General features: G+C 41.0%; 1 protein-coding gene across 5 annotated transcripts in view; it reads right to left on the bottom strand.

Annotated features, from left to right (window-relative positions):
• Nucleotides 1-12,275, bottom strand: part of sema5ba (sema domain, seven thrombospondin repeats (type 1 and type 1-like), transmembrane domain (TM) and short cytoplasmic domain, (semaphorin) 5Ba) — a 100,454-nt gene that overhangs the window by 41,234 nt on the left and 46,945 nt on the right. For all 5 annotated transcript variants that reach the window (XM_077536478.1, XM_077536480.1, XM_077536482.1 and 2 more), the window contains 3 exons: nucleotides 6,678-6,740; nucleotides 5,292-5,390; nucleotides 4,259-4,472 (listed from right to left, as the gene is read on the bottom strand). In XM_077536478.1, coding sequence (XP_077392604.1) covers nucleotides 4,259-4,472; nucleotides 5,292-5,390; nucleotides 6,678-6,740 — 376 coding nt within the window. The remainder of the gene's footprint in view (nucleotides 1-4,258; nucleotides 4,473-5,291; nucleotides 5,391-6,677; nucleotides 6,741-12,275) is intronic.

The raw sequence follows: 12,275 nt of genomic DNA, 5'->3' as shown, positions 1-12,275 counted from the left end.
TCCAAACGCTCGGACGCTTAAAGACGTGATATTTGGGTGAAGTGGTATAAAATAAAACAAAACAAAACAACGTCCAAGTACAAGGTGTTTAGCGTGGCCGTAAAAAAGGAGAAGATATTTGCAACATTTATCTTCTCCCCTTTGGGTCCTCCAGCAGTGATGCATTCAGGTGCAGTGGTCTTTTCCCCCCACTGACCCCTCACCCGGCTATTATTGTGTGTAATAAAAGTGCCAAAGGTGTAAACGAGAGAAGATGAAAAATGGCCGGTGATAAACGGGCGCGATGTTTTGATGGCAAATCCATGCGGCGACTTGTCTTTAACTGGACGCTTGCGCTGCTTTACTGCACGCGCTGACACCAACGCCTGATTCACGGCCAACCGTTGTGGATGAAGCACGGCGGGGGAAGTGGCTAGCAGTGCCGCTTTACAGCAGCGAGGTTCGGGTTTGGATCGATTGTCATGTGACCACTGACGACTAAATAGTTTGATGTTTACATGCTCAATGTCTACGTAACCTTTATGTTAGCTTGCGTGATGTCTTTGATGTTTACCAAAAACATTAGGTTGTCATTCTTTTTGAGAATTTGGCTTTAACGTTTGCCTAACTCGTATTTTTTACCATTGTTGAAGACAGTCAATTATCTCTGATATACTGTGGAATAGTGTTAATTATATCCACCGTTTTTAAATTTAGTCTTTAGTCGTAGGTTTTAGTCCAGTTTCAATCATGCTTGTTAGTTCTTATTATATTTAGTCAACCTCATCCCGCTTTTATTTAGTCTATTTTTAGTCGACTATAAATCGAGCATTTTAGTCCAAGAAAATGTCATTTTATTTGCCTAGTTTTAGTCAACAACTGTCAACGTTTTAAGTCTAGTTTTAGCCAGGACAGTCATTTAACCTCTGTATTTTTATTTATTTATTTTTTTTGTCAGCAAATTATGTTGAACAATTCATATCTAAAACAATTTCACATAAAATTTTCTCTCATCATTTGATGAAAAACAACATCACAAAATTACAGTATATCAACAAGTGGCTACTATGGCGCCATGCTATGAGCTAGTAAGTTAGCTAGCACTCGCTAGCTTCACATTTGAAAGGGGGCGTGTCATGTCACATGACACTGTCACAGTGACAGATTAGCACAGACAAGATTTTACAAAATCATACAATTTTCGTCTTGTTATTGTTCATGAACTAAAATGTCCATAGATTTTAGTTTTTAATAAGTCAAGTACATTTTGTTCTCTTCTTCATTAGTCGCCAAAAATGCATACTGATTTAGTCCCGGTTATTGTTTATTAACTTAGTCTAGTCTAGTTTTGGTCCGGTAAAAAATGTGTGTTGACAAAATTATTTTTGTTTAGTTTTCCTTGACAAAATTAACACTACTGTGGAAGAAAAACAAAATCCACATATTGTCTGTTTGCTCTTTTAGAAACAAAAACTGAATCATAAGTTTTATCAAAGGCTCTTAATTGTCTTGACTCCACTAATTGAGTGTTCAGACTGCAGTCAATGGAGTGAAACTGAAATTTCCGCAGCGTCCTGAAAGGTGAGCACAATGTACTGTGCTAAAATGACATTTGAAAACCTGCGAGGACGCGAATCCCCTGGGAAAAACTGTCCTCTGCTCATTTGCATACCCCGCCTGCGTTTCGCCACAGGTGACATTCAAAGAAAGATGTCACATTTCTATTTTCTCTCACATTCAACTTTTTTGTTCTCTTCTGGGCGGCAAGCTGCTGCTTTGAAGAAATAACGAGCAGAGAAAAGATTCCAGCGTGTTTGCTTTCATTTGTTGCAAGCGATGTTGCCGCCTAGCATCTCGCGTAAACACCGAGAAGTCATAAAACGTAATTTTCGCAAATGCACCATCACCCATAAAGTAGGATAGGGGAGAGCGGCGAGGGGGATGTCGTAAACAAAGAGGTGGAGGAGGTGATGGCGGTGCCGGGTTCTGTTTTGTGGACGTGATGGATGCGGCTCCGGGAAACTTTAGTGACTTTGGGGGGGTTGGTAGCAGTCAGACAAAATCTCTACAAGTAGTTTGTCTTTGTTGGAGGTCTGGAAGTGACCATAATGTCTCTAAAATGGTTGCTTCAAAGCTAGATGGCAAACTTCACGTGTCTTCTTGGGCATGACTTCTTTAGACTTTTTTTGTGGGACAGACAAACTGGCCAAATTTCATGTTAAGTGAAACTGGCTTCGGGGGCTGAATTTTCAGATTCTTCAATGAACTTGAAATGATAAAATGAAGATAAAATGGCAGCTATAAACCAAAATGGCTGACTTGATGTGTCTTTTAAGGAATAGCTTCTTGAGACTTATTTGTGGGTCTACTTGTTAGGATAGACCGAATTTCATATGGCTAAATGAAACTGGCTTTGGGGCCTGAATTAAAAAAAAAAAAAAAAAAAAAAAAAAAAAAAAAATGGAACCCTTGAAATGACTAAAATGTACCTAAAATGGCTGCTTCTAAACAAAATGGCGCACTTCCTATGTCTTTTCACGTATGGCTTCTAGAAACTTTTTTTGTTTACTAAAATTCATATTGCTAAATTAAACTGTCATCGGGGGGTTAATTTTCCTCACGCAAAAAAAAAAAGTTGGGTTATTAGTTTTGTCTTTTATGTCGAGTCATCAAATTTTACTGCTATGTTCCACCCACATACAGTGATTAAAAGTCAAATCCTTCTCAATTTAGCATCACCCATCTGTCTCGTAGACGTGCTTCAAATTTCTGACAAAAAAAGGAGCACTCATGATAGACACCAAATGTGATCTTGCTTGGTAAAACTGGCTTCGGGGGCGGAATTAAAAAAAACAACCACATTTAAATGCAATTCCGAGTCGTTCATGTGTCGAGTTTGTAGTTAGCCCTTTTCCGTCGTTCCGACACATGACGTGAGAGAATTGGCCAGCACCTGGCTGACGACCAATCCCATGAGGGAACAGATTGATTGGATCCAGCCCCCACCTTCACCCCCCCCCCCACCCCCTTCCCTGCTTCCGTCCGTCTCAACCAGTGCGCCGGCTTAACGCTGGAAATGAGATTTTCATTCTCACCTTCCAATCCAACAGAAAGGCAATTCTGTTACACTGACAGCCTGTGCGTGTGTGTAGGCAGATGTGTGTGTGTAGTGAGTTGTGTTAGTGTGTTTTGTGTACCTGTGCGTGTAGTTAAGTGTGTGTGTGTGCGCGTGTGTGGCCAGGTGTGTATAGTCATTCTCCATCCAGTCACTTACAGTAACACGCACAGCAGTACTCCCAACCACCCCCCGCTGCGAGGAGCAACGAGATTGCTCACTGATCATCCGTCTAGGTTCTCCTCTATGTTGTCCCTCATCACCCTTCCTGACTCGTCTCCAGCGGTTCACGCTCCCTCACTTTCATCTCCACTTCCCTACTCGCCCTCGTTATGTTCTGAAGTTGGATCCCAAAAACGCAGACACAAATAAGATTATAACTCTTAATCACATAACATCGAGAGGCATAGAACAAACTTGACTAGACGAGAAACAACGAGAATGTATCAAGAATCACGAGACGCTAAGCTAACTTGGGAGGTGGAGGTGCACGGAGAAATAGAGGATAATAATCCGACAAAAAACACACACTTCTCAGACAGTTTATATAGACAGTGAATCGATCTGATTGGTTGCGGCTACACATGTGGGTAACAGGACTGACATGGAATTATCTGATTGACTGTTGACTAGATAAAGAAATGAAAGATTCCTGACATCACATAGCTTCTGACATCACATAGCGTATTACCAGTTGAAACTAGATGCCGATTACATCAGTTCAAAACAGACACTTGACCTCACGGTCATGACCCAAATATAACCCTTGCATGACCCTAGTCATGACAGTAAACATAACCCTTACATGACCCTAGTCACAGTAAGCATAACCTTTGCATGACCCAAGTCATGATAGTAAACATAACCCTTACATGACCCTAGTCAGAGTAAGCATAACCTTTGCATGACCCTAGTCATGATAGTAAACATAACCCTTACATGACCCTAGTCACAGTAAGCATAACCTTTGCATGACCCTAGTCATGACAGTAAACACAACCCTTACATGACCCTTGTCACAGTAAGCATAACCCTTGCATGACCCTAGTCAGTGCCCTCGCACAAACGTCTCTTACCTCAGCTAACCTTTCAACATGTCCAGCAGAAAGAAATAAAAGACGCCATCTAGAAATGACGCCGTCACCCAAAGAATGTGTCGATTACCATTGAGCCACTTGGAGTTGTACTGGGCGGTGCGCAGCGGCGGCATCCCCCCCAGGCTGCGGTAGATGACAGGGTCACGTCCGGAGAAGTCGATGACGGTGGCGGCGTAGAGTTCGCCGCGCTCCGTCAACACGGCCGTGGAGTTGTGGCGGGGGTCGTACGGGCAGCGCGCCACGCCGTTCACGCGCTCCAACACCTTGCTCAGGTTGCCCACCTGCAACCGCCAAGTGCGTTAACAACAGGGCTGAACTAGTCATCAAATTCTAATTTTTGGAAATGGATGGAGGACCAAAAATGACATAATAAAAAGTAAATAAATAAAAAAGTAAATAAAGAAAATAACACCAGATTAAATAAATAAAAAATTATTTCCACATGTATTTTTATATTTTTTTATTTTCATTATTTATTTATTTATTTATTTATTTATTTATTTGTTTATATTTTATTGTTTTTATTCCCATTGATATTATTTTTTTTATTTAATTTTTGAACTATACTTTTATATGTGCTTTTTCACATTTATTTTGGTCCTCCATAGCAATGTAGAAGAAGTTTTTTTAGGGGTCAAACCATGGAACCTTTTTGACCTTGAATGAACCCTGATGAATAAACAACATTGACTACATTCGCAAACACTCTCAATCCTTCGTTGCTCAATGATATACAGGCTTCATTGTTGTAAAATCACTCATTTTAAACATAAATATGAGTTTATGTTTCAACCATAACAAAAAAAAAACAAAAAAAAACAAAAAAAACATTCATTCAGTTATTGAGAAAGAAAAAAAAAATTCCAGGGGTGAAGTGGGGGCAAGCTAATTCACATAAAACTAAAAACTTTCAAGTACCTTCTAACTCCACTCACATTAAATTATGACTTCATTCTCGTAAAAGTTTGACTTGAATCTCATAATCACAACTTTATTCTGGCAATTCAATGACTTCCTAATATATAAAGTGAACCTGACTTGAACTTTCCTACACGTTTTTTTACGAGATGGGAGTTTTCTAGCAAGTTGGTGCCTGGTACCTCTCTGATGGTGCAGAGGGGCTGGAAGGCGTTGGTCCCGCACGTCATGACTTGGGTCTTGTTCACAAGCAACACTCGGATGTAGTTCTGACACTCAATCTGCACAAAAAGTCAACACAATGCAAATAGTAAGTACTCACTGCGCAAAGATTTGGAATATTAGTGTTTATAATCAAGTATAAAGTTTCCTCAGTTTGATAAAGTCCTTAAAATCTGTCTGGGGGTCTCTTCTCCTACATCAAGTCTGCAAGTGATCATGACAGAATTAGCATTTTGACATGTTTTTAAGTATGTGAATTAATCAATAATTACATTATTAAATCAAAGAAAACTTTTAAAGATATTTTTATGAAACGTTTGGAGGTCCTGGGAATTGCCTGTGTTTGCTTAATGGTAAGTCTGCTATTATGTGTGTGTCTGGATGTGCGTATTTGTGTAAATGGGTTGGTCATTTGTCGTCCTTTGTGCTACGACAAAGACGAGACATGACGCCAGGGTGCTACTTTTAAAGAGAATTGATTGGACGCCTTTGTGTGTGTGCGCGCGTCTGTGTGCGTGTGTGAATAAGGTTGCAATCAGTACAAAAGTAATCGAAATCAGACGAGCTAATAGTTGTGTTGACGATCAGAGAAAGTTGATTGTCCAGAGAATTGCTCTGTTGCTACGTTTTGTTTACATCAACAGCTCCTGTTTTAGTTAGGGATCTCCATCCATCCATCCATCCATTTTCTTGACCGCTTATTCCTCACAAGGGTCGCGGGGGCTGCTGGCGCCTATCTCAGCTGGCTCTGGGCAGTAGGCGGGGGACACCCTGGACTGGTTGCCAGCCAATCGCAGGGCACACAGAGACGAACAACCATCCACACTCACAAACACACCTAGGGACAATTTGGAGCGCCCAATTAACCTGCCATGCATGTCTTTGGAATGTGGGAGGAGACCGGAGTACCCGGAGAAGACCCACGCGGGCACGGGGAGAACATGCAAACTCCACCCAGGAAGGCCTGAGCCTGGACTCGAACCGGAGTCCTCAGAACTGGGAGGCGGACGTGCTAACCACTCGCCCACCGTGCCGCCCTTAGTTAGGGATCTATGAAGTAAAAATTCAGTTTCAAGAGAGGGTCTTCTATAACCAGCTTTAGGGTTTCAAGACAGGGTTAGATTTTCAAATTAAGCTTTCAAGCCTGTGGTGGGGTTTAAAACAAGGGTTAGGATATTAATGTTAGGGTTCCAAGGTTGGAGTTTCAAACACAGGTTTAGAGTTTTAAAGAAGGTAGGTTAGGGTTTTAGGGCTTGGTGGAAACAAGGTCACTATTTTCTTTGCAGGAAAAAAACAACAACTCCCGACCGCCACCCCCCAATGTTAACAGGATGTGTGCACCTTACCTCTGTCTTGCCTTTGCTCTGACAGGACCTCCTGGTCTCGTCATCGGGCGCCCATTCCGTCGCCTAGGAAACCAGAGGAGAGAGAGAAAGACATGCCACAACGACGACCAGTCAGACAGCACAATTACAGACGTAGCCTACTACACAAAAAATAACATTGCATGATTAACATTTGCATAAGTAAGTCAATTTTGTCCAATCAGACAGCCCACGAGTATTATTACACAACAACAACAACAACAACACTGATTGAGCAGGAAACTGGATTAGCATTAGCATTAGCATGTCAATCTCTTGGCCAAATGCTACTGACAACTGATTACAAATGGATGAATGCAGACTTCCTGTCTCAACCAATTTGTGGTGTCGCCACAATATGGTTGACGTCTATTCTGTCCAATGACTGAACAGTGATGTTCAACTAACTAACTAACTAACTAACTAACTAACTAGTTAATTACCCAACTAACTAATCACCTAACTTACAAAACAGCGGACTAACCAACTAAACAACAGACCAACTCACTGACTGAGAAACTAACCTACGTATTAAATAGCATAATAAATTAGCCAATAGCAAACTAGCTCACCACCCAACACAAAAAACAACAACCGGCTAGCTATCAAATAACGATAATAACAATGACGGCAATAGCGACAAACGAAACCAAGCAACCAAAAAACAAATTAACTGCTAACAAACTAACTAACTTGCTCACTAACCATCTACAGTATATAACGTAAATATAAGTAAGTGACCTACTCATCAACCGAGTTGTCATACAGTTCGTTTAACACAACGTCCTAAATAAAAGCTTTCAAATTTTCACATGATTGTCCCGCCTTTTCCTGCCTCTGATTCTACATTGGTAGCCCGAATTTAGCCCCCTATTGTGTGTTTGTACCTTTTACACATAGCAGCAACATGGGAAAATTAGCGTACAAATCTGTCTTTAATTAAAATGAAGCAGATGTTGACACACTGCATGGTCGCAAACACACAGCAAGAATGGTGTTACGGGGTTGTTACAGTGAGGTTGTTTCGGTGGGGTGTGCCCGAGGGGGGCTCAGCTGGGAACATGTTCTTTTGACTTGGTTTGTTTTCACAGATTTCTTTTTTTAATGGCACTTCCACACACTTTTAATTGGATCTTAAGAGACTTGCCAGGTGACACAACGTTAGCACTTTAATCTGGCTACCACTCTCCGACTGGGATCTATAATCCCAGAACATCAAGCATACGCTAATTAGTCTCAGCTATAATGACTTATTCTATTCTTTGAGCCACTCATCACCACGCCAATGCACATGCACAGCCTTGAACAAACAAACCTTTTCACTTGACATTTATTAAACTTCTCTCTTAATCTGGATCCGCACCAAAATCTGTTGCAAGGATTTTAAGGGGCTGACTGACTAACTAATCAACTAACTTAACTGACTAAATAGCAATTAAAGAACCCAACCCCCTAACTGACGAGACAACCAGCTGACTAACCAAACTGACAAACTAACCATGCAAATGAGTAAAATACTTAACAACAAACTACCTAATTTTACTATTTCTTGGTGACCCTATATAACCCCCCGCGGTGGCGACGTCTCATTCGAATGTCTGCCCTATCAACAACAAACTACCGAACCAAAAATCCAAACTGACCTGCCAACTAATCAAATAACTAATTAACCACCTTCAGTTAGTTGGTTGAACCGAGTGTGAATAAAAATGACTACCAATAGATGGCAACTGAGCCAACAAACCGACTAACAAACTGGCTAACTAATCGATCACCAAACCACGCAAAACACAAGTGACTAATCAGATAAACTAAATGACTCATTGTAAATAACCTACCCATTTAACTAATGATTACAAACCGTGGCGTTGTAATCCATCCAACAATCAAACTAAGCTAAGCTAACTCATCAAATAACTAACCAATCAACCAACTTATTTATCAACTGACTAACCAACCACCACCCAAACAACTAACTAAAAATAACTGACTAACAAACCGACTAACAAACTGGCTAACTACCCTACCAATAAACCACCTAACAACTAAGAATGTGAGTAACCAAGTCACAAACTAGCTTTTACTGACTGGCTATGACCGGTAATGATTGGTAGTGATTGCTATTGATCACTAGTGACTGATAATGATAGGTAGTCCTTGGAAGGAGTTTGGTAATGATCAAAAGTGATTGGTAATGTAGTGATTGGCAATGATGAGTAGTTAGTGGTAATGTTTGGTGGTAAAGACTGGTAATGTTTGGTACTGACGGCTAGTGACTGATAATCTCTGGTAGTGGCTCGCACTGACTGGTAATGACTCATAGTGACTGAAGAAGGTGACTGTTAATGGCTGCTAGTGACTGATAATGTCAATTAGTGACTGGTCATGATCAGCAGTGTCTGTTGAGTTTGGCAGTCACGTAATGACAGATATTGACTAGTCATGACTGATATTGACTGGTAAGTGATGATAGTGACCTGCACTGATATATAATGACGGGTAGCAACCGGTGATGATTAGTAAAGAGTGTTTAGTGACTGAGTGAGAATGTCGCCCTTATCAGTGTGGCGCCACATGTGGTATAAGCCTTGATTAGCGTGGTCTGACACCCCGCCGCCATTGTTCCCCCTGCCACCGATTGTGTTTTATGCAAATGCATGTGTGTTGGTTTCGTGTGTGTTGGCTGGTTAGAATGGGAAGAATGCGCTGTCAGGTTAGCTTGTTGGCCTGCCTAATGGATGGGAATTAACTCCAACACACGTCTCGGGCTCGGGGCGCATGCAATCAAAATGTGGCATGGAAGAAGAAGCAAATAAAAGTAAAATGTGGCGGCGGGGAAGCAGAGCTGCCTTTAATTGTGCGGAATGTGGCACGCCGAGGACAGCGCACGCTCAATTATCAGCCTTATTGTGCGGCCGCCAGGAAATCACACTCTTTAATATTCATGTGTGCACACTGGAGAGGACAATACACCATGCACACTACACTGCTCACCTGCACACACTTGATCCACTTTAAGAATAAAAAAAAAAAAAAAACGATTTTTTTTTTTTTTTTTAACCTCCTCTATCTTTCTCTATCCCTCCATAAGGGCACTGGCAGAACTATTGAAGTACATGCTGGTACAGACTAGTACATATCTATTTTCTACAATAAAATTATAAATGTAAAATGCATACAATTAAATGTATTCACATAGGTAATTACACAACTTATTATTTTTGCTTGAATAGCCTATGAATGTCTGTGTTTTGTCAACAAGTATTGTAATTGACTTTGTTTTAAAATTCAAGGCCAAACAAGCTTTATTCACATTTGAGTGGAGCTAAAAAAAAAACAACAACAACAAAACAAACCAAAATCTCTTATTGGATTTGAGACGGGTCGGCGTATTTCTTGTGCAAAGCGACCTACGGGCCGGCCGCTCATTTCCCAGATTGCATTGCTGATTGCACTCATTCAGGCTTTGGCTCGCAGGGAGGAGGGAAAAAAAAACGGTGTCGAGGGCTTTGGCTTTGTTCCAGAGCTGTGAGGACGAGCTCGATAGAGGTGGGTTGTGTGTGTGTGTGTGTGTGTGTGTGGGTGTGTGTGTGTGTGTGTGTGGCGCATGTGTGTGTGTTTTGAGGGGGTCTGTTCAGGGGGATATTTGTGGTGAAGGTCAGCGGGTTAAGCCGACAGGGATCCTTGGAGACGAGGCTGAAAAAATGGCAATGCCCCAAGCAGTGATTCATGGCACAGGCATCCGACTGCTTCTTTTTGTGTGTGCGTGTGTGTTTATTCCTCTGTGCGTGTGTTGACTATGACGTCATTCCATCAGGCTGTCAGGAGTTGTCAAGAGGAGGCGATTGTTTTTATTTTGGTGTCAGCAAGTCACAACAATTGACTGCCAAGGAAGGGGGCGGGGACACCCTATTGATTGACAGGTGCTATGTGCTCACATGAAGGGATGATTGGTCGCTGCCCCACATGGGCCCCCAAGCTAAGTACTAATTTCCTTCTTAAAATCTTTAGTCCATACAAAAAGTTTTTACAAAGTCTTAATGGGTGACGGTTACGTCGTTATGCCTTTTACTTTGTGCAATTGTACTAACTAAAGAACTAACGAGAGCAACAATTAACTAGCTAGTTAACTGATAAAGAAACTGACCAAATATAATAACCAATTCAGTAACAAACTACAGTACTTGACTAATGAATGAGAATTAAGTGAAACAACCATACAACCAACCAAACAAATGAACAACCAACTTACCAAAGTATTGACTGACCAACTAAATAATCGCACATCCAACTGACTATCTATTTACCAACAAACTAATTCACATTCCAACCAACCAGCAACTGATGGACTGACCAAACAGCTGACCGACCAAACAACCACTTCACAAATAAAGATTAACTGGCCGACCAACTGATTAAAAAAACAACGAACCAATAAATTTACCAATAGGTTAATTAGCTAACTAACCAACATATTAATTTACTGACCAAATAACAACTACTGAATGAATTAAATAACTCACTAACCAACATACTAATTAAACAAATGAACTGACAAACTAACCTACCTTCAAAATAACCAAGCAACTGAAAAACTAACCAACTGACCAAATAACAAATGAATGAACCAACTGCCTAACTAGCCAACCAACTAATTAAACAACTACAACTTATCAGGGATTGTTGCTCGGTCACAGTGAGGAAAATATTGATTTTGAAAGAGCTCACTGTGGAACTTGAGTTGAGTCCAAGTACAAAATCAGTATTTGTTAAGTCATTCTGTCTTTTTTAGCCTGAAATCGATTACTTTTCTATGAAAAAGTCCAAATCTATGATGTGGTCATGGATATATATTCATGACATTTTTGCAACTACAGTAGCTGAGAAGCTTTAAAAAAAAAAAAAAAAAAAAAAAAAAAAAAAAAAAAAAGTCTAAGAACAGCAATTGTGTAGGAGAAGAAGTGGTGCGGAAAAGCATGTCTTTCCAGGCCCCCGGCAGGTAGCGGCGCTCCCACCTGACGACAGGAAGTAGTAGCGCAGAGGTGAAGCGAGCCCAGCGTGAGACGGCTCGCTCTGCTGCCTCCCACTCAATGTCTGGCCTAGCGGGGGACCTCCTCCTCCTCCACATCCTCCGCTGAAACTGTGGGAGCACTGTACTGTATTGTACAACCACCGGACACTTTATTGGGTATGCCATCTTATGACATCCACTCAAGGTCCCTTGATAAGGCTAAGGGTATTTCATCACAAAACTACAGCATCTAAACTTATTCTTATCCTAAAAAAATAAATAAATCTGATATTAGAATATTTTATAGAGGCTTCATCGTTGATTTGGAATGGAGCAAAATGTTAAATTCATTATTTAAAGCTTCCTTGGCATGATGAGAATGTTCGGCAGTGTTATGATTTTTGCCTTCGCTCATATTGGAATCAGTCTTTAAAACAACAACAACAACAACAACAACAAAAAACCCATTCAATTTAATTTTCCCCACCCCCATTTTGGCGAACTGGCGAACGCCATCGTCTCAAAGGTCAGGCAGCGACATTTGATTTGACACGCCAACCGCCAATTCC

This window comes from Festucalex cinctus, chromosome 11 (assembly GCF_051991245.1).
Source record: "Festucalex cinctus isolate MCC-2025b chromosome 11, RoL_Fcin_1.0, whole genome shotgun sequence".
Classification (NCBI taxonomy): Eukaryota; Metazoa; Chordata; class Actinopteri; order Syngnathiformes; family Syngnathidae; genus Festucalex; species Festucalex cinctus.
The sequence above is the reverse complement of the archived record's forward strand: the minus strand, read 5'-3'. Positions and strand labels throughout refer to the sequence as shown.